Raw genomic sequence first — 23,520 nt, 5'->3', positions numbered from 1 at the left:
TTACAACCTTCAAGGTCTGTGGACATGCACTCCACTGAGATGCTGCTTTTCCTATAACTTCTCAATCTGACTCTTTATTAAGCATTTTTTCGGGCGGCACAGAGGCACCGTGGTTGGCCTCACATCGTGAGGGACCCAGGTTTGATTCCCAGCTTGGGTCACTGTCTTTGTGAAGTCTACATGGTCTCTCTGTGTCTGCGTGGGTTTCCTCCGGGTGCTCCAGTTTCCTCCAAAAGACGTGCTGTTTAGGTGCATCGACCATGCTGAGTTCTCCGTCAGTGTACCCGAACAGGCGCTGGATTGTGGCGACTGGAGGATTTTCACAACAATTTCACAACAACTTTTCACAGTAACAATAACAATAAGCCTATTTGTGACACTAATAAATAAACTTGAACTACCTAACACTTACGTGGAATTCCATTTTCCACTTCACTGCCCATCTGACCAGTTCATTGATATAAAACCACAGTTTTCCTCATTAATCTTTCATTTTGTGTGCATTTTATTGATCATAGGTATTCTGAGTTTGCAAAAATTGGTGTTAATTTGGTGAATTTAAATAATCCTGTTTAAAGAATTTAAGTGGAAGTCTCTGTCTTGCGATATAATCTGTTCGTAGGCTCAGCTGACGTACCTGCGAGCCAGCCTTTTTGTCCCTAACTCTGCAAATAAACATACAAACATATGGAATGAGAGCAGAGGTAGGCATTTTTCTCCTTGAGCCTGCTCTGCCTTCAATAAGACCATGGCTGATCTGTTTGTGTTACAATCAAACCTTCAGGTATGTGTCCAATTGCCAATTCAGTTTGCCTGTTGCAAATCAAAACAATGCTCTCAGGAGAGAAAAAAATGTTTCCCCTTTAGCTGTGCCAGTGTTATTGATTCTCAGAGCCTTGCTTAGTGACCCATTTGCCAGAAGAAACAGTTTCTTTTTACTCTCTGCCCTCATCTTTGTTGCCCACTGAGGAAAGGAGGAGGAGCATTATATCAATCTTGCTACTTTAAGCATGTCAAAGCTAAGTTTAAGGTTCCCCAAAGTTGATGGATGGGATTTTCACCCCAAAACCGGAAAATCCTGCCTGAGGTCAGTGGATCTTTGCATGGCCTGCCCCCACCCACTATGATTCCTGTGGAGGGCGGGACAGGAAAATTCTTCCTGATGTGTCTGGTGCTTTATACGTTAGACACACAAAGGAAATACAGACTTTGTTTTTGGCAGGGTTCTCTACCTTGGGAACTTGATCAAAGTGTTTTATTGGAAGACTAAGCTCTGATTTGTAAAAATTCATGAAAATGATTGAGTCACTCAATATATTAGGAAGACTGGTAGCAGTTATCGGCCATTCGGCCTCTCACGACTATTCTGTCTTATATTCAGATCATTGCAGATGTGTATTACAATTCCATCTATCCCTTCCAAGGCTTTTGGTCCTCTTAAGCATTTAATCTTCTAAACGCAAGGGAATACCAGCCTAGTTTATGTAATGTGCCCTCATAATTCAACTCTTTGTCCTAATATCATGCTGTTAAATCTGTGGTGCACCCACTCCAAGGCAAGTGGTGAAGTGATATGTCCAGAACTGAATATAGTATTTGGGTTTAGTCTAACCAGAGCTTCACACAAGTGGACAAGTTGTAACTCTGGCATTTTATTTTATTTGAAAACTCCTCTTGAGGCTCCTCCCCACCGTTTGTGAGTGAGTTTTTCACAGACCAATGCTGGTTTGTGCTGATTCAGTTAATTACACTGAGGAAGGATGGTCAAGGTGCTACATCCGGTCTCCACTTCTCAGGGCTAAGGTGATGAAGAAAAGAGGAAAGAAGCAGAGCTTCCTGATTGCCACTTGATGATAGCTGTTGGAACGTGGGTTGCTTTGTGCAGAATAGGATAGGGTTCAGCTGGAATGAGAGCCACATTGTGGCAGGAGAGCTAGCATCTGCAGCAAACAGGAGTCATTTCTTCAACACCTAGCAGGACTGGGTACATGGGAGCACCATCAGTTCCAACCTCTTAACGTGCTATTCTTAATTGGACATACATTGGCTAGTCTTTCACGGGGGGAAATCCTGATACTTCTCTGCTAACAACATTGTGGGAGAATATTACGCCACATGGACTGTAGAAGTTCTAGAAGGCACGTCACCATCACTATCTCAAGGGTAAATAGGGATGGACAGTAAATGTCAATGACTTCCTCATCTCAGGAATTAATTAAATCTAATTTGCTAAATGAATTGTCCGGAATATCAGCAATGTGCTAATCAAACTGTCTTCTCACTTTCTGTTCAAATAGGTGCCTGTGCAGTCCTGGTTCGATGATATGTCGGACACGGAGTTGTTTGATCTGATTCCATTCTTTGAAGGACTGAGTAAAGAAGAGGAGGTTTACACTGTGCTGCAGAATTTCCGCGGCAGGTAGCGATTGTGCTCCGGGCGTGTCCTTGCGGCAGATTCTTTACATTGTTCTTGCCCGATTTTTATTTCCCCCCTCCCTTCCACGGCCCTGCCATATCATCCCCATCCTCCCTACCCCACTAGCCCCATCCCTTTCCCTGTCGCAGCGTAGCATTTTGTTTTTGTAAAGAAAGGAAATCTTCCTTCAGTTTCCCATGCCTCACGCACCTGTGTTTGGATATGGACTGCAACTTTTGGAGGAGGAACAGGAGGAAAATATCTTCAGACAAGAAGCACTTCAATGGTCCTGCCATAAACTCACTATGGACAACAATGATTGACGTCCATGGAGCTTCCCGAAGCCTGACGTCAAAGTCACAAATGACCAGACTTCATTAAACAGAAGAACTCTCAGAGAAAACCACACATGTAGAAAACAAAACGGAAAATCCGCTATGGACTACAGTTTGAGTAGAAAACTTTTCCTTCTCTCTACCTACCAAAAACAAGTATTTGGGAAGTTCTGTGATATTTTAAGTATTTTTTTTCCTCTTTTTTGTTTATTCTTTTGGTTGTTGCTATGCAGACAGTCACACTGATCTACAGTAGCTGACCTGATTCTGTGATCTCTCTTTTGCAGAATGAAGTGCCTTTTTGAGAAAAAAAAGTTGATAATTTTAGATGAAAAAAAAGCAAAGTTAATTTTTTTGTACACTGCATATTCCAGAGATCTTTTATCTTTTAATGACTGTATGTTTTAAAACAAAAAAAGACAAAAATTGATCTTTATGAGCACTGTTATTTATGCTGAACACGTCGAATTATAAGTGCTGGGTACAAGTCTCCAGAGTCATTAAACTTTTAAATTTTATATCAATTGGCATGGTTCATGGACACCAAATTATGATTTTTAAGAAATTGCTATTTTAAATGTAGGGATGGTTTAGGGTTACTGATGTCTCACTTATAAGCAGCCATTGCAGTATGACTTGATAAGGGGCAGATTGGAAGCTGGAATTGTTATCAGAGCTACTAAGTACTCAGGTAATGATGTGGTGCTGCCTGATACTGTAATGAGTATTTTAATTTTCTTTCTTACCCCCACTCTCCGCACCTTCTCTTTCCTTTCTTCTTCTCCCTCTTTCATTCTGAATTGAATGCTGGGAAAGGTTTGCCAAAACACTCCTACCTCTGGAGCTGGAATGTCAGTTTATCTGCACCTTTCCACACGACTCAAACTGCAACAGGCCCAGGGGAGGGTGGGAGGGGTCAGTCATGTCTCATTTTGCTGAGGGGCTGGCATCAGACTGCTGTGTGCCTTAAGGATTGTCTAGCAATGTTCATCAGTGGCATGCACAGTGAAAGGAAGCATGTGCAGTGACAGAGGCCGGTTGAGTGGAGGGCAAGAGCATATTGCAAGCAAGGTGTAGAGTGGGGATTTTGAGGCTTTTAAGATGCGATCTTTGCAAACAACCTTGCTGTTGTTCTATGTTTATTTCAACCTTTAATTGCTCTCTTTAAGAAACAGTCATAATCTAAAACAAAAAGGCTGCAATGGTAATGCTTGGATTTGTATTGTGACCCTGTCTGTCCATGTGTATGTCGCCTCAAATGCTCTTCCTGATTCTAAACCTTATTAAGTGGCTTCCTTTCTCTCACTGTCTTTCGCTGGATGTTGGAATGTCTCATCTGAAAACTGCGTGTCTGACTTCACCACCTGTGAGTATTGAAGCAGTTTTTCAATAGTTTAAATTCTTGAATTTTCAAAAGATGAATGATTTTTATCTTTTCCTCCTTTCTTCCCTGTCTACGCATACCAAGTCTAATTTCCATTTAAAGGTAGCTCACTTGAGGACATGTGAGTGTTACTGATCCATAAACCTATTGTCGCCTCGAGAAACAAGAATATCTTGCTAGATTTTCACAGTGCGGACAGTGGGATTTCTTCTTCTTTGATTTCCAATGAGTGCCGATTGCGTGTCTGCGCATATATACCACAATGACCAAGATAGAAATTGTCTGCACTGTTGGGAGTGATGATGCCGGCGTTGGAGTGGAGTAAACACACTAAGAAGTTGTGAGACTTCTTACTGTTGGTAGTGGCCAGCCTGTAAATGTGACTCCATCTGTAGAAATACAGGATTCAGTTGTTGTTAGTGCAGGAGTGGAATGTTAGGGGCTGACCATGCCTTTCACAGTCAAGCCACTAACAAAAATGCTCGGCACATATGGAGAAGAAACACAATTAACATTTCAGATTGATGAGCATGAGCGCTAGCTTTATGAGGCAATTGCTTGAAGGTCCTTTTTGCCCTTGAGGCATTGGTTTGCTTGTTTCCCAGTGATGGATATCTGCTATCATTCTTATTGGTCAAGCAATGAGGTGGCAACCCTTGTTTTGTGGATTGTGTTTGTTGAAATGAGAGTCAGTAATGCAGGGGCGGTTGGAAATACTGCCAGGTTTACTGCCAAATGACACACTCTGGTAATGGGTATGAGTAGCAGAGAGGACAGGATGAAGTTGGGCAGTTATGTCATTGTAAACTGGGCGAGGCACCCGCTGTCTGGGGTGACCTGGGAAGAATACCCGCTTGAGGTAAGGAAGCAAGATGTTATGGGATGGCAGTGGGTGCTTTTATGCTTGGGGTCGAGGGGAGAGGATTGAATGCAGCACAGATAAAGGCAAAATACTGCGGATGCTGGAATTTGAAACAAAAATAGAAAATGCTGGAAAATCTCAACAGGTCTGATGGCATCCGTGCAGAGAGAATAGATGTGGAGATGCCGGCGTTGGACTGGGGTAAACACAGTAAGAGGTCTCACAACACCAGGTTAAAGTCCATCAGGTTTATTTGGTAGCAAAAGCCACTAGCTTTTGGAGCACTGGCTGCCCTTTTGTCACCTGATGAAGGAGCAGTGCTCCAAAAGCTAGTGGCTTTTGCTACCAAATAAATCTGTTGGACTTTAACCAGGTTTTGTGAGACTTCTTACAGGGAGAATAGAGCCAGCGTTTCGAGTCTGGATGACCCTTTTTCAGAGCTCTGACAAAGGGTCATCCAGACTCAAAATGTTGGCTCTATTCTCTCTCCATTCACTGCAGCACTGTGGGTTGTGGAATAAATGTGTCAGTTCTACAATCTCGGGTGATACCATTGAGGCAGCTTGCAGATGAAACTTATTGTATGCACTTCTTCCATTGTACAGTTGTTTTGCTAAAACTGTATTGGAATTCAAGGTTGCACTGTTTGCCAACTGCTATGTTTCTTTGGCGAGTGAAAGTCTTGAATAAGCCTCTTTTAATGGCAGATTTTATTTGCATAGCTGTTAAGTGGAATTGGTTTTCTGGTTATTGGCAGTAACTTTGAGTTTTGACAGCAGAAGGTTAGCTAATCCATTAGGTGAGAGGATAGTCTGTTCATTTTCATTTGGTATGTCCTCACAGCGCCAGGTCCCCCCCAGTGGGAAATCTTGCTCAGGTTTTCAGGCAGGGTGAATGGTTGGTGCTGGGGAATGCAGCTGTAAGACACAGTGTTTGAGATAAAGTAAGGAGGAGCTTCATGTTGCGTTCAGCCATGCATTGTAGAAGTGAATCCATCTCGACGCTGGATAGGAAAAGTCCCAGTCCACAATCTCCCTCGAAATGTGCAAATTCCATGAAAGCCTATGTATGCGCTCTTCCCATTGCTCACAATTGTGGGAATCCACCTTTAATAGATTAGTATCATAGAACACAGAAGGAATCCATTTAGTCTCTCATACCAGTGCTGGCTCTTTGACAAGAGTGATTCACTTAAACCTGCTCCTGCTGCACCCATACCCTTGTTAATTTTACCTTTCAATAAATGTATCTAATTAATTCCCTTTTGAAAGTTATTGTTGAACCTGCTGCCAGCATTCTTTCAGAAAGCACTTTCCAGATCATCAAAATCAACGTTTACAAAAAGATTCTCATGTACCTTTTGATTTCTTTTTGCCAATTTTTGCATCTCTATGTCCCCTCATTGCAGTGGTGGGAACAGTTCCTCCCAAGGCCTCTTATCAAAAGCGCTTATCATTTCTTGATCATCAGCTTCCCCAGAGTTTTGACTGAGCTTTTTGTTAATTGTACATCTGTCAGGTGGAGGCTGACTTTCAGGTCCTGCCTTGAATTAATTTGCATGCATTTCTCTGCTCCTTTAGCAGTATGTTCCTTCTGTCATTTTAAACTGGCTAACATCTTCAGCAAAAGGGAAGTCTGAAGAATATTTGTTCCATCTGAGCTTGATGCCTTCGATATTGGAATAGCTTGCTGGTTATCACAATTTGGCTAGGCTCCTGGTGAGGCAACTGGTTACTTGTGAAATTACAGCAGACACACACAGTGAGGGAGTAGCAAGGAGAATTAAATACCTGAGCAAAGTAGATTAAATATATGAGAGGGCAAATAGTTAGTTGAAGAGAATGACTTGGAGCAAGCCATGGAGACCTTGTATCAGCCATGATTGAATGGCAGAGTAGACGTGATGGGCTGAGTGGCCTCAATCTGCTCCCAGAGGGCAAAATAATTTGCTGTACACCTGAGCCACAGCTGATGAAAGTTGGTTAGAGCTTTGCTATAATTGGCAGTTGAGTGGAATGAAGGGCAATATCAGTCTGCAGCACTGAAGTAACCCAGTGTAGCTCTGACTAACCTTTGGGGACTGGCCAGTATTGTTCTGGGAAAGATACATGCCCAATAGGGACAAATTACCGAGTAAATCAAACAGACAAATCCAAGCTCCAAGCCAGTGTGAATGTGTTATCCATTTCACAAGGAATTAATGCTCATGAACTTCTCTGTAATTTATCCAGGAATATTGAGAGTGAAACTGCTCTTGCAATAATGAACCTCACCAATCCTGTCATTCAGATGTAATCATGGTTTTTCATTCTCGTTTCTGTTTCAGCAGATGCTGCTAAATTATGGTGTTAGTACTGGGAGCTTGACCCAGGGCTGTTTCAAACTTCCTCATGACTGTGTGCCTGCCTTTAAAAATGTGTTAACGATTCTATCACAAATCCTTTTGGGCGCAATCATTTTAGAGAAGAGGCCAGGCTGCAGAGTCACTGTCCAGTTTCTAATCCTTTTTGTATATATTTTAAAATGTTTCATTGTTATGGGATTGGCAAAGTGTAATTTCCCTTCTTTCAAAAAACCTAAAACTTTATTGTTTCTCCCCCCGTTGCAAATGTTTCTTCTTCCACAACCGAGTGTTGAGAGTGCTGTAACTTCACAACGTATTAATGTAACCAGAGAACATCTATTACTTTCCTTCTCAAGCACCTACCCCGACACCACAAAATAATAAGAATGGGTATGGAATTTATTCTTGTGTCACATTCGCAGTATATGCTAAGCTCCAAACACTTGGGCGGTTAATCGAACTTTATAGCATTAAGGAAAGGCAGTGTCTATAGCACTCCTCTATATGGTTTGATTTCGCTTCTTTTATTTTCTTAAGCGATAACTTGCTTTGTTCAAGAAACTAATCTTTGTTTCAAAATCTTTACTAGTATGTGGTATTGCGATCAGAACAAACCTGCTAACATTTTGTGTGTGTGTGTGTGTGTGTGTTGGCGGCATGGTTAGCATTGTTGTCTCACAGCATCAGGGACCCGGGTTCATTTCAGGTCATTGTCTGTGTGGAGTTTGCATGTTCTTCCTGTGTCTGCGTGGGTTTCCTCCTACAGTCCAAAGATGTGCGGGTTAGGTGGATTGGCCATGCTAAATCGATCCTAGTGTTAGGGAGATTAAGGTAAATATGTGGGGTTATGGGAATGGGGCCTGGGTGGGATTGTTGTTGGTGCAGACTCGATGGGCTGAACGGCCTCCTTCTGCACTGTAGGGATTCTATAATTCTATTCTGAGGGACTTTAAAAAAAAACCAACTGGGTCATTGTATTCTTTCCCCTCTGAAGCATCAGCACCGTGATGGTAATTTAAAGGTCCAAATATGCAATGACGGTTGGTTTGAAGGAAAGAGGGGGGGGGGCTGGGCGAGGGAGATGGGAGTACTGTGCCATGAGTGAGTGAACGAGTGAGTGTAACTTGCTATGCATTCATCCTATGAATCAATGTAAGAGGTGCAAACTCAGCCTAGCTAGCTAGACATTACTTTCTTTTTAAGAGAGTGTAGGTCACGTACGACTCCTTTTAATGTAGTCGTGTTCAGCTCAAACTAGTGAGTTTGTTACAGTCTTTCCATTTTTCTTCTTAAAAACTTGGCGGATAAATGAACCACATGCCTTAAGATCCAGTAAATGAATGTTCAACGCGATTTTTGTTGTCACACAAGTTGTATAAACTCTGTAAGGTGATATAAACGAACCATTTGTTTGCTTGAAGAGCAGGCGATTGTGCAGGAGACACAACCCCTGGACACACAATTGAGCATTCCATCAGTCTTTAATCCTGTAAAACTCTCGACTGTTCTAAAACCAGTGTTTGTAAATGGTCTGTTCTGTGCCTCTGATTCCAAAGGTGCTCCAAGGATGTTTGCCTTTTAAATGGTTGCTTGGGGGAGGGTGGGGAATGAGCAGTGAAAGAAATATAGCAAGGGAAACTATGCAAAACAAGCCGTCTGTCAAGGTCAGGGAAAATGGGTTCTTCCCTTGTTGCATCTCTCAACCCTTTTGTCATTGTATCATTTCCCTGCTTACTCCCAACCGTACAAAAAAGCATCAGAGAGAGGGGTGGGAAGTGACGCGTTTGTTTTTCATAGTTTCAATGTGGTTCCAGAGTTGGTGACACTTTTCCACTTTGATCAGCAATACTTGAGAAACACTATAAAGTTTAAGAGGGAAAGAAACAGAAATGGTTGTTACTGTCAGTTACTGAATAATCTGTTTCTTTACTTTCACCAATAAAATAAACTTTTAAACAACTGTCGTACAGCAAGTATTTTTCTACTTTGCAGCAGCCATTCCTGGCACGGCAAAGCCAGGAAGCTGTTGCCTGGTCATCACTATTCACCAGTGTAACTGAAGGTATAGTGGTGTTTGATGATGAAGCTTTCTTGAAAACTGAGTTTGTTTTAATGAGCAAATCTATTAAAAGCTGACCTGCTTTCTACTTCAAAAGCCTGCCACTTCAAAGGGATCTTTTTTCTCCCTCCCCTGTTAACGGCAGTTATTAGACAGGTCTGTGAGTTCTGCCAGGCACTGGTTCAATGGTTGGTGAATTCCTGACGCTTGATATCAGCCTTGGAAAGTAGGCGAATTACAGCAGGAGGCCATTCAGCCCGTCATATCTGAAGGAGCAATTCAATTCATGCCATTCCCTACTTTCACCCTGTTGCCTTTCACATTCTTCCTTTTCAGATAATACTCCAATTTTCTCTTGAATGCCTCCATTGAACCTGCCCACAGTCTACAGAAGTGCATTCCAGATTAATGAAGAAGCCCTTGTATTGGATTTGGAGTAAAATAACTCTGAAACTAAATCATAACGGGCATACGGACTGTTCAGTGAAAGAAACTGAGAGGAAAAGATCACCCACAGAACTTGAGTACACATAAAATTGGGAGTCTGATAAAAGGCAAAAAAAATCCTGTGCTCGCTCTCTCTCACACATCTGGAGCTGTGAATGCAAATAAACATTGATGAAAATAGAATTAGGTTTGGCAACAATGCCGCTGCTATAAAATGGGCATGCAAATAGCTACACTTATTTCTTAAACTGTTGTCTTAATCTTAAAGTCACCATATGTTAATGGAGAAAAGGTCCAGCTGTGTTGGAAATGATGACTATTCATTGCTATTCATATTTCAGTTCAGGATCTACTGTGGGATCTTCCCTGCTTTAGATGGTTCAGATTTCATCATTGGCGAGCTCAAAGTTAATATTTCCATTTCATAACTGTGGTGTGAACATGTGGATCCATTAATAATAGTGACAAATGTGTAACTCTTGGCTTGAAATTGGTCCAGACTTCTCCATGGTGGCTTGGAATCATAGATTAATAGAATCATACAGCACCAAAGGATGCTATTCCCCCCTTCCCGTGCCAGCTCTTTGAAAGAGCTAGCCAATGACTCAAACTCCCCCTTCCTTTTCTCCATAAGCCAACAAATAATTTCCTTTCAGGTTTCCAGTTCCCTTTTGAAAGTCACAGAGTTTACTCCCTCTGGCCTTTCAGGCTGTGCATTCCAGATCACTGCGTCTGAAAAGTTATCCTCACCTCTCGTCTGGTCTTTTTGCCGATTGTTAAATCTGAACCCCCTTGTTACCGGCCCTCCTACCAGAGGAATCAATCCTTATTTACTTAGCCAAAGCCCTTCATGATTTTTGAACTCCTTTATCAATCTCCTTAGTCTGAGGGCAGCAACTCCAGTTTTTCCAGACTCCCCCATAAATGAAATTGCTCATCCCTGGTACCATTCTGGTAAATGTCTGCACCCCTCCCCAAGGCCTTGGCACGCTTCCTTAAAGTGTTATGTTAAGAATTGAACATAGTATTCCCAATGAGGCCTATTCAGTAAAGATAGACCAGAGCTATTGTGCTCTATCCCTAGTTATAAAAGCAGCAATCCCATATGTAGACGTGTTTGAGATCAGGATGCAGTATGTTTGGTGCTGAATCCACCATTACATGAAGTAGTGCATATTGGTGCTTCAACATAATGCTCTGCCCTTGTTCTATATTTTCAACCTGTGAAATATCTCTTCTTTTTAAGGAGGAGTTCAAGTAGTGAGTGGGAATTGGAGGAAGAGTGAGGCAATGTAATTGTGTGTGTGACTGAAGAAGTGACTAGCCAGAAGTAGGGTTGCCAATCCTCCAGATTTGCCCTGGAGCCTCCACAAGCTGAAGATTGATCTCCAGGATGCTGCGAGCAAAACCCAGAAGAAAAATAATAGGGGCAATTTTTATAAAAGTGTTTTTAAATAAAAAATTCTTTGAACTCTAAAGTTTACCTCATTTTTTTTTAAAAAACCTTGAGGTGGGGGAAGAAAAACGGGTTGACTGCTGGTTAAGGATGATCTAATTGGATTAGGGAATATTCACTTCCTAGTTGGCTGTAGTAGGAAGGTGTACACAATGAATAGAGAACAGGTTGAACCACCCATGGTTCAGAAGTGTGGGGGTGGGACAGTTGAAGATAACGTGGTGATGCCTCCAACATTGTGTCTAAGCAACGTTGGTGACTTAAATCCAGAGAGAGGAGAGAATGCACAGGAAATGTGAGCAGGAAGAACAGGTGTAGGGCGGTAAGAGGTGACAGAGTTCAAGGTGTTACATCATGGCTGTATTCAAGGGGGCAATCACCAATTGCCAGTTGAGTGAGATGTCTTGGGATAGAGTGTACGAAATGTAAGTTGTGAATGAGATGAAATTCAAGTGACTAGTGGAAACATCGCCAGTGGCAAACCGGAAGGTGCCAGAAACGTGGGGGTGTGGCCATAATCTTAAGGCTTGGGCCCCACACAATTGAGCAGATAATCAGATGAGTTCATAAAGTGGCTCATTTATGTCTGTTAGAAGGATAAGCGATAAGAAATGGCAAAGACAAGAATCACTTGTAGTAGTTTATAGGGCCCCTGACAGTAATGAACCCCATGGTCAAGGGATTGAATTTCTCATTTAAATTTGAAGGAGGTAAGAGTGGATAAAAGACTAGTGTTTTAAACTTAAAGGGCAGTAATGAGAGACAACAGGGAAATTAGGTTAAGGAATAGATGAGTTGAGATGCAGAGGCAAACAGTTAAGGAGATATTTTGAAGCACTCCAGATATATCCTAGTGATAAAGAAATGCTCTGTGGGAAGGATGCTAGCTATGGAAATTAAAGGTTTCAAATTAAAAGAAAAAGTGTATAATTCCATGAGGATTAGTGGTAGGTCCGAAGATTGGACAAAATAATTAATTAATTAAGAAGAGACAAATTAGAACATCAGAAAAATAGCTAGAAATATTTAAAAAACCCTGAATTTTCACCATGGCGGAGAACCTTTCCATTATAGTGAAAATGGTGAATGAGTCCAGACTTCCTAAGTACTCCTGAACATGGCACTTCCTATTGTTGCAAGTGCGGAACAGGAGTCAGGCCAGTGATTGCACACATGTTATTTATAGAAGCAGCCAACTATTTATCAGCTTCCTTCACTGAAGAGAGATTTTGGTAGGTCAGGAGTGTGAAACCTGACATCTGCCAATAAGCTAGTCAAGAACTGGTTTGAAGTGGTGGATTAATTTGATAGCTTTGAGAATAGTCCTAGGACACATTTCAGATAGGTAAGGTAGGAACTTTGGGACTGTTAAACATTGACATGATTGTACAATGCATAAACACACGGGAACTGTACAGAAGTGTCAGAGCTGTCAATGAATTGTCAAAGTTATTAACTGTCAAAGCTTTCAATGAACGTTTAAAAAGCTGTCAAAGAACTGTGAAAACTTATTGGAACTGTCAAAACGTGTTGAAACTGTCAAAGCTGTTGAGAGATTTAACTCTGCTGGGCTTTAAATTTAAACAAGTTTTTTTTAAAAAAAAGTGGAGCTTAGTACTTCATTCTGGCTGTTGACGTCAGCCTGAGGTGGTCATTATGTGATTTGTGCTACTTGACTGATTTTGCAACCTAACATTATCACAATGGGGTGCCTTTTGAGTGACAGTTTGATTGACAGCTCCAAGTAGTTATAGAATAGAAATGTTTGGTTTTTGTAAGAAAATTTTTGTAAGAAAGGATTTTTTTTGTTAGATTAAATATTTGAGCATAATGTTTGTTTTGATAAGATATTAGTTGAAGGAATTTCAGTGTATTGAATGCTTTTTTTTATCAATGAGATTTAAAACCGTGATGTCATCAATTGAGCTATAACTTTATTTTATGTCATCTGTGGTTTGCCCATGTGGGTTGATGTGGAGTTAAAAGTAAGGGGAAAAAGGTGGTGGGCAGGGAGCATGAGTTGGCACTAAATTGGTATGGGGTGCTATGTGGATGAGTGGGGTATGGGTTGGTTGGGGTGTACAGGGAGCCATGTGGGGGTGGCTAGAGGGGCAGAGGGTAACATGAATGAATTAGGTGCCATTGGAGGTGAGTAGAAGAGCACAAATGGGATGAGAAGCCTTGGGGTGCATGATGTTTCATAGAATCCCTACAGTGCAGAAGGAGGCCATTAGGTCCATGGAGTCTGCACCGACAACAATCCCACCCAGGTCCTATCCATTAACCCCACGTATTTAACCTGCTAATTCTGCTGACACTAAGGTCAGTTTAGCATGGCTGATTTACCTAACCTGGACTGTGGGAGGGAACCGGAGCACTCGGAGGGAAGACCAGGGGAGAAGGGCAGGTTAGAACCTCTGTGAGGCAGCATTCGGCATAGGTTGGTATGGATGGGCAAAGGAAGCAAGGGGTGAAAGCTGACAGGATGTTTCTTGTTCCAAGCAATGTTTTAAATATCTTCAGTAAAATTAATGCAGAGGCAGGCCTTCTGGTCAGCTCACTGCCGTACCTGGCAGCCTCTGCATTTATCCCAAGAGGGATGAACTCAACTTCTAACCCAAGAACTCTCTCCCCCAAACAAAAATCCAAAGTATTGGACCTCTTGTGAAGCCTGGAAATGTTCTCTCAAAAGTCCAGCCCCAAGAGTTTCTACAGATATATAAAATGAAAAATAAACTAAGGCTCTTGGGAATCAGTAGTGGAAAAAAAGGAAATGGCAGATGAACAGCTATTTTGCATCTGTCTATAGAGCACATAAATAACACCCCAGAAATAATAAATTTAGATTGAAAGGGTGGGAGAAGCTTAAAGCAACCAGGGAAAGGGTACTGAGAAAATCATTGGAACTAAAGAATGACAAGTCCTCAGACCCTTTATTCATTTGTGAGAAATGGGTGTTGCTGGTTGACCAGCATTTGTTGCCCATCCCTTGTTGCCCTTGAACTGAGTGTCTTGCTTGGTCATTTCAGAAATCAGTTGAGAGTCAACCACATTGCTGTGGCTCTGGAGTCACATGTAGGCCAGACCAGGTAAGGATGACAGATTTCCTTTCCTAAAGCACATTAGTGAACCAGATGGGTTTTTCCAACCATTGACAATGGTTTCATGGTCATCAGTGTGCATGTGTGCGAGAGCATGTATGTATGCAAGATATATTTTATTGAATTCCAGATATATTTTACTGAATTCAAATGCCGCCCCCCAACTTTATTTTTGCTCAGCAAAAGTAAAGCCATGTCAGGCTAATAAATTGATCATTTTTTTAAAAAAAAAGCTAATTAATAAAGATGACCATATCAGTGTGAAAGGGTCACATTGTGTTTGTCTGGTTTGCTCCCAGTCTAAGGGTGCTTACCCCTCACCCTCACCCTCACCCTCACCCACACCCACTGTGTGAGTTGGTGCGTGTATGTGTGTGTGTGGGGGGGTGGTGATGGTGGTGGTGATGAGGACTGAGTGTGAACCTTGAGACTGGGTATGAGCCAGACACATTTTCAGAGACACTCGCTCTGTGTGTGTGTGTATGTATGTATACGCACACACACTCACTTCCACACATACATGCTCGCTCTCACACGTACACACATGCTTACATACATACTTGCACTCACACATGCTCACACTCTCATATACACACATGCTCGCACTCATACACGCTCGCGCACGCGCTCGCTCTCTCGTGCGCACACGTGAGATTCACCTGCCTCACCAGCAACTTAGAAGTGTGAGGATCAGGGCACTCTCATACACGCATGCTTGCACTCACGTACATACGCGCACGAGCTCGCCCTCTCGCACATACGCGCACGAGCTCGCCCTCTCGCGCACGCGCGCACAAGCTCGCACGCGCTCGCACACGAGCTCGCCCTCGCGTGCACGAGCTCGCCCTCGCGCGCACGCTCCCGCGCACTGAAAGAATCAGAAGAACAGAAGTAGGCCATTCAGCCCATCATGCCTGTTCCGTCATTCCATGTGATTTTTTTTCTTTCAAACAGTGAACTCAGGCCTAGTCAACAATCGTGCCATCTCAGGAATTAATCTGCTACTGCCCCTATCTTGACACAAATAATGGTATGGTACTTCACAGGTGTGCCCTGTAAAACATCCTCTTGTACTCAAATATTATTTTTAATTTATTCAGGGGATGTGGGCTAAGTCAGCATTCATTCCTCCTTGAGCTGAGTGGTTTCACGGTCATTTCAGAGTCAAACCCAGCCAGACCAGGTAAGATAGTTTCATGTAAATCCAGGTGTTTTATTGAATTCAAATTTAACCATCTGCCATGGGGATTTTACCCTGGGATGGTGGATTACTAGTGCAGTGGCAATACCAGTATATGTCTGCCTTTCTCGCAGTGAAGGCCAACATACCGTTTGCCTCCCTATCTGCTTATTGCACCTACGTGCTTGTTTTCAGTGACTGGTGTACAGGGACATTCGAGTCACTTTGTACATCAACATTTCCTAGACTATCGCTGTCTAAAGAATATTCTGCCATTCTGTTTTTCCTACCAAAGTGGATAACTTCACACATGGCACTGCATCTACCATGTGTTTGCCCACTCATTCAACATCTCTAAAGTTGCCTTGAAGCTTCTTTACTTCCACCTCACCAGTCTTAATTCCACCTAGTTTTATATTGTAAGCAAAGTTGAAAATATTACATTGGGTTCACTTATCCCAATAGTTGATATACATTGAAAATCTGGGCTCCAAGCACTGATGCCTGTGGTAGCCCACTGGCCACTGTCTTCCAGACCCATTTATTCCTACTGTTTGTCTAAGATTTCCCCAGATAAAGGCCAATGATGGGTGGGAAAAACAGCACTGAAGCAGCCAATGGCAATGGCAGCTTTCTCCGCCATACGGTGTGGCACCTTGAAACAAACAGGGCAATCGTAGGTTCATCAATGTAACACCGGTGAGTTGCCCTCTGATTCACCTGCCTCACCAGCAACTTAGAAGTGTGAGGATCAGGGCATCATTTTGAATGGTCACCCCAGCATGGAGCGAGCAAATTGGTTAACCCTGGAACTACCAACAGCCTCGCTGGCACAACCTGGACATACCCCTGGTACTGGAGGGGAGAGCCTAAAAACCAAGTTCAAGGTCTATTGAACAATCGTCCACACTTCTCGAAGTGAGTGAAACCTGGAGCAATACACCAAGAAAATCAATCGCTACCACCTTTGCCGCTTCTGCCGGTTCCTCAATATCAAGTGGGAAGACAAAGTGCCAGATACAGAGGTCTGTGGGAAAACTGGCATGGTCAGCATCTTCACAACATTACCACAAAACCTACTCCAGTGGGTTGGACATGTCACCAGAATGCTTGACAACCGACACAACGTAATCATCTCACGTGATCTGTAGACTGCAGCATGTTCCAGTGGCGGTCAGAGGAAAAGCTTCAAAGATACCTGAAAACCTCCCTCAAGGACTTTAGAATTGGTACTATATCATGGGAGACCCTTCGCCCAGAATCATGCAGCCTGGAGGGAGGGCAATTGCCAAAGACACATCAGCAAACCAGGAGGAACATATAGTGTCAGCATAAAACAAGTGCAAAGCTGGTTAAAAAAAGAAACCATGTGAACAGTACCCCAAGTACCTGCCAGCCTCATTATCCTGTCCTCACTGAAGTAGAACCTTTTGTGTTGAGATAGGACTTACCAGCCATAACCACAGTCCGCACAACCCAACACCTGGATGAGAAATGAAGATGGTTTTTTCTTCAATATTGAAGGACAAACGATGATAATGATGACATAGGTTATGTGCCTCTCTAATTTCTTATTTGATGCCATCCCTTACCTTAGCCACTACAGTTTTGGAGGTCGGTTGACAACTCCTGCTCATGTTTTCCACCCCTTGTTGCTTCTGAACTCCATCCAGACTGATTCTACATCTAGATTTTCTGAGTCAATATCCCCCCACACTAATGCACTGATTTCATCCTTAACTAATAGTACCAGCCTTCCTCCTTTTCCTTGTGGCCTGACCTTCCTAAGTATCAAATACGCTTAACTTCCACCCTTGGTTACCCTGCAGCCGAGTCTGCGTACTTGCACTCATATTGTATCTTTTTACAACTGATTGTGCTGTAAATGTATCTGCCTAATTGTATGGTGGGGTACAGTGACACAGTGGTTAGCACTGCTACCTCACAGCGCCAGGGACTCAGGTTCGATTCCTGGCTTGGGTGACTGTCTGTGCGAGTCTGCATGTTCTCCCCATGCCTGCATGGGTTTCCTCTGGGTGCTCTGGTTTCCCCTCTCAGTCCAATGGTTAGGTGCATTGGCCATGCTAAATTCTCCCTCAGTCCACCCGAATAGGCACAGGAGTGTGGCAACTAGAGGATTTTTAACACTGCAATGAAGTTAGTGTAATGTAAGCCTTACTTGTGACACTAATAAATGAACTAAACTAAAACTGAACTAAATGCTCCGTGTATTCAGATGAAGTACCTTTAGATTTGTCTTTTTAACATTTTTACAATCTTATTTTGTACTGTGGTTCTATTTGCTGCTTCTCTTTCCTCTTTCTGTTTTCTGATTTTTTTTGTCTTTGTTTTGCTCTCTAGTGCCTCCTTGTTGAGGTTCCCATCTGCCCAACAGCACAAGCAAATACCCCTGTGGGGATATTGGTCCCGGTCTGGCTGGGGTACAACCCATCTGACTGACTTGTACAGATTCCATCTTCCCCAGAATTGTTCCCAGCGCCTCAGGAATCCAAATCTCTCCCTCCCGCACCATCTCTCCAGCCATGTGTTCATCTGGTCTATGCTCCTATTCCTGCTCTCACTAGCATGCAGCACAGGGAGTAATCCTGAGGTTACTACTTTGGAGGTCCTGCCTTTTAATTTTTTTGCTTTGCTCTGTTTAGTTTGCTCTTGCCCTCAGAACCTCATTCCTCTTATTTATGTCGTTGTAGTCACCACAATCTCTGACTGTTCACCGTCCCCTGCAGAATGCCGTGCACAGAATACAGAACACAGCTGATGTTCCTGACCCAGCATCGGGGAGGCAGTGTATCATCCTGGAGTCACGTCTGCGGGCACAAAGACGTCTATCTGTTTCCCTTGCGATAGAACGCCCAATCATTATTGTTCTTCCCCTGTCCCGCCTCCCTGTCCTCCCATGTGCACCTAAGCTGCTGGGGGTGCCATAGGCTCTGGTCTTGCTTCATTCCTCTAACAAACCATCTCCCTCATCTTCCACATGACCAGGCTACCCTGCTGTGACTTTGCCTTAAAGCATTCCCTTTTACGCTTATTTCCTCTAGTTGAAAGAATATTAAATATACAAAGAACTTTACCTTACTTATAGAATCATAGAATCATACGGTGCAGAAGGAGGCCATTCGGCCCAGCGAGTCTGCACTAATGACAATCCCACCCAGGCCCTATCCCATAACACCATGCATTTACCCTGACACTAAGGGGCAATTTAACATGGCTCAAACTGCATATCTTTGGATTCTGGGAGGAAACTGGAGCACATGGAGGAAACCCATGCAGATTCGGGGTGAACATGCAAACTCCACACAGACAGTGACCCAAGCCGAGAATCGAACCCGGGTCTGTGGCACAATGAGGTAGCAGTGCGCCTCATTGTGCCACGTGCCACCATTTAAGTAGTGCTTGTTCTTTAAGCACTACCTAAACTAAAGACTAAATAAAGTTCATTAGTCACAAGTAGGCTTACATTAACATTGCAATGAAGTTACTGTGAAAAGTTCTGACCAATTTTTACTCTAAAGGCTGTGCAGCAGTAATGCTCGCTTGGCCCTATTTTCCAGTACTGCCGCTTGTGCTGGCTCCCGATCTCCCTTATGAGATCACTTCCTGGGTGCTTTTGAAAACCAGCCCCTCTCGAGCCGTTACTTTTGTTAATGTGCTTGCTCCTCTAAGTGCTTTTGACTGCCTGTCTCAGGCCTCTCGCTCACTGCTCCTCCCACACTCTACAATGTGCCGTGAGGTGGATTAGCCATGGGAAATATGAGGGTTTATGACGATCAAATGGGCCTGGGTAAGATGCTTTTTGGTGCAGACGCACTGGGCCAAATGGCCTCTTTCAGCACTACAGTGATTCTATGGGTGCTGTTGACTGCCTGTCCAAAGGTTATCCTCTCGCACTCTCCTTGCTTTCTCACTGCTTCACTCTATCGCTCACGGTTTCTCATTCTCACTCACTCACTAACATTGTTTCATTCACAGACTCGCACGTTCTCACTCATGCCCTCTCACGCAGGTCCTCTCTCATTCGCCCTCTCGCCCCCTCTCTCGCTCTTACTCATGCTCTTACTCTCTGAGTCAGAGATTGGCAGATAGTTGAGACGTCTATTGAGGAGTATTTTGATGACAGCAATCATAACTCAGTAAGATTTGGAAAAGGATAAAGATGGACTAGTAATAAAGGTTCTAAACTGGGGAAGGCTAATTTTAATAAGAAAAGATAGAATCTGGAGTGGATTGGGAGCAGCTGCTTGTAGGAAAATTCACATCAGAGCAGTGGGAGTCATTCAAAAAGGAAAGATTTCAGAGCCAACATGTTCTTGTAAATGTGAAGGGTGGGGACAACAAGTCCAGAGAACCCTGGATGTCCAGGGATTTACAGCATTGCATAAGGAAAACAAAGGAGGCTTATGGCACTTAGAGGGGACTGAAAACAGTGAGTGCTCCCGAGGAGTATAGAAAGTGCAGGGGGCGGGGAGTACTTAAAAAATAAATTAGGAGAATGAAGGAGGGGGCATGGAGAAAACACAGGCAGGCAAAATAAAGAAAAATCCTGAAGTGTTTTATAAGAATATTAAGGGTAACCAGGGAAAAACAGCCCCATTAGGGACCAAAGTGGATTTGCAAGGTGAGATATTAGATGAGTATTTTACACTTGTGTTCAGTGTGGAGAAGGACAATGTAGTACAGAAAACAGGAAGAGTGGCTGTGATATAATTGAACAGATTAACATCGAGAGGGAGGTATTAGTGGTTTTAGCGAGTTTTTTTATTCACTTGTGGGACATTGGTGTTGCTGGCTGGACAGCATTTATTGCCCATCCCTAGTTGCCCTTGGAGGGCAGTTGAGAGTCAGTCACATTGCTGTGGTTCTGGAGTCACATGTAAACCAGGTAAGAATGGATAATTTCCTTCCCTGAAGGATATTAGTGAACCAGATGGGTTTTTCTGACAATCGACAATGGTTTCATGGTCATCAGTAGATTCTTAATTCCAGATATATTTTTACTGAATTCAAATTCCACCATCTGCCGTGGTGGGTTTTGAACCCGGGTACCCAGGACATTAGCCGAACCTCTGGCGATAATACCACTAGGCCATCGCCTCCCCATTTAGCAGGTTTAAAAGTGGATAAATCCCCAGGCCCAGATGAGGTGTATCCTGGGCTGCTTTGTGAGGCTAGGGAGGAGCTTGCAGGGAGTCTGACAGCCATTTCCAAATTACTGGGACAGGGTGAACCTCCACTTGGAGAGGCAAGGATTAATCAAGAATAGCGTTGCTTTATCAGGAGGAGATCATGTCTCTCAAATTTGAATTTTGAGGTGACTAGGTGTGCCGCTGGGGACATTGCAGGAGATGTAGCCTACATGGACTTCAGCAAGGCTTTTCACAATATCCCGCATGGGAAATTGATCAAGGTGGTAAGACCCCATGGGATATTGGGACAATTTGGTAAATTGGAACCGAAATTGGTTTAGTGCCAGGAGGCAGAGGGTGTTGGTTGAAGATTGTTTTTGTGACTAGAAGCCTGTGTTCCACATGGATCGGTGCTGGGGTCCCTTGCTGTTTGTACTGTACATTAATGATCCAGATGTGAATGTGGAGGATATGATCAGGTAGTTTGTAGATGACATGAAGATTGGTTGTGTGGTAAATAATGAAGAGGAAAGCCTTAGTTTACAGGGCAATATAGATGTGTGGCAAATGGAATTTAAGCCTGAAAAGTGTGAGGGTGGACCAGGGAATACACAATGACCAATAGAACTCTAGGAAGTACAGAGAACCAGAGGGATCTTGAGATGTTTGTCCAAAGATGCCTGAAGAGAGTGGGTAGGTAGATAAGGTGGTTAAGAAGGCATATGGGATACTTGCCTTTATTAGCCAAGGCATTGAATGCAAAATCAGGAAGGTTATGATGGAGCTTTATAAAACACTCATTAGATCACAGCTAGAGAACTGTGTGCAGTTGGCCATACTATAGGAAAACTGTGATTGCACTAGAGAGGATGCAGAGGAGATTTACCCGAATGTTGCCTGGGCTGGAATGTTTCAGCTATGAAGAGAGGCTGGTTAGTTCTTTAGAGCAGAGAAGACTGAGGGGATTGGATTTGAGGGAAGGGACAGCAGTTTGAGGAGATTTGCAGAAAAACTTTATCAACCAGAAGGTGGTGGAAATCTGGAACTCACTGCCTGAAAGGATGGTAGAGGCGGGAACCGTCAACATTTAAGAAACATTTAGATGAGCACTTGAAACATTTAGATGAGCATATAAGGCTACGGAATAGATAGGCATTTAATTGCCAATGCCAACACGATGGGCTGAAGGGCCTCTTTCTGTGCTGCAAAACTCTGAGAGTCTGTGACAATGACACGTGAAAGGTTACTTTACCAAATAGGAGCTCGTGGTGTAGGGGTAACATATTAGCGTGGATAAAATACTGGTTAGCTAGCAGGTAGCAGAGGATAGGCATCAGTGGGTCATTTTCAGGTTGGCATGCTTTAACAAATAGAGTTACATCCTGGGTTCAGTATTGGGGCCTCAACTATTTACAATCTATAACAATGACACTGATTGAAGGATAAATGTGTACTTGCTAATTAGGTGATGATGCAAAGATAGAGTAAGTCGTGAAGAGGCCATCAGGAATCTGCAAAGAGGAACGGGTGAAGTGAGTGGGTAATACTTACAGATGGAGCATCATGTGGAAAATGTCAACTTATTCACTTTAGCAGGAAGAATAGAAAAGCAGCATTTTGATTAGAGATCTCAGAACTTGGGAGTGCAGAGGGATCTGGGTGTCCCAGTACGTGAATCAGGAAAAATCAGTGTGCAGGTACAGCATATGATTAGGAAAGCACATGGAATGTTAATGTTTATTACAAAGGGAATGGAATATAAAAACAGGGAAGTTTTGCTACAGTTGTACAAGGTGTTGGTGAGACCTCATTTAGAAAACGATGTAGTTTTGTTCTTATGTAAGTAAGTATATAAATGTGTAAGAAACAGTTCACTGTGAGGTAGGAGTCTTATCTTACAAGGAAAGGTTGTACAGGCTGGGCCTTGCAGTTTAGAAGATTGTGAGATGATCCTATTGCAACATTTGAGATCTGGAGGGGATTTGGCAGGGTGGATGCTGAGAGGATGTTTGTTTTTGTGGGAGGGACGATAACAAAGTACACACAGTTTAAGAACAAACTTTCCACACTTCAGACGAGGAGAATGTTTTCTCTCTGAGATTTGTGATTTGTACCCTCTTCCCCAGAGAGTGCTGGAGGCAGGGTTGGTGAGTCATTTTATGGGAATTTGGGGAGAGGCACGGAAATGGAGTTGAGACCACAATCTGATCAGCCATGATCTTATTGAATGGTGCAGCAGGCTTGAGGGGCCCAATGGCCTACTCCTGCCATACATTCATATACAGGGAGCAACATGCTGTCAGCAAATGTTCAAACCTTGTGACTTTTATTGAATTATCTGGAAGTTTATAGTTTCCTTGTTGCCTTCTCCACGGCAATGCCTCAGCCAATCAGACTCCACTTGCCAATGAAGCTGGAGTGTTTCAGCTTGGAATAGAGGCTGGTTGGGCTGGGGTTGTTTTCCTCAGCAGAGAAGGCTGAGGGATCCTGATTGAGGAATATAGATAGAGTAGATAGGAAGGAACTTTCTCCCTTAGTAGAGAGGCCAATAACCAGGGGGCATAGATTTAAGGTAAGGAGCAGAAGACTTGGAGGACATTTGAGGACAGATTTTTTTTTATCCCAGAGGATAGTGGGAATCTGGAATCTCGCTGCCTGAAAGGGCGGTAGAGATGGGAATCCTCACAACATTTAAGAAGCATTTAGATGAGCACTTGAAACACCACAACATAGAAGGCTATGGACCAATGTCGGAAAATGGGATGAGAATAGATGGCTAGCACAGA

At 43.1% G+C, this 23,520-nt stretch overlaps 1 protein-coding gene across 3 annotated transcripts in view; it reads left to right on the top strand.

Moving 5' to 3' along the window:
- ctdspla (CTD (carboxy-terminal domain, RNA polymerase II, polypeptide A) small phosphatase-like a) overlaps nt 1–13,121 on the top strand; it is a 193,468-nt gene extending 180,347 nt beyond the window's left edge. For all 3 annotated transcript variants that reach the window (XM_080213677.1, XM_080213669.1, XM_080213659.1), the window contains 2 exons: nt 2,298–2,419; nt 11,094–13,121. In XM_080213677.1, coding sequence (XP_080069803.1) covers nt 2,298–2,419; nt 11,094–11,133 — 162 coding nt within the window. In that variant the 3' untranslated portion in view covers nt 11,134–13,121. The remainder of the gene's footprint in view (nt 1–2,297; nt 2,420–11,093) is intronic.
- The last annotated feature ends 10,399 nt before the right edge of the window (nt 13,122–23,520 follow it).

This window comes from Carcharhinus amblyrhynchos, chromosome 2, assembly GCF_965287045.1.
Source record: "Carcharhinus amblyrhynchos chromosome 2, sCarAmb.v2.hapA, whole genome shotgun sequence".
In the NCBI taxonomy this organism is placed as follows: domain Eukaryota; kingdom Metazoa; phylum Chordata; class Chondrichthyes; order Carcharhiniformes; family Carcharhinidae; genus Carcharhinus; species Carcharhinus amblyrhynchos.
Note: the sequence above shows the minus strand (reverse complement) of the source record. Positions and strands in the feature narration are given on the sequence as shown.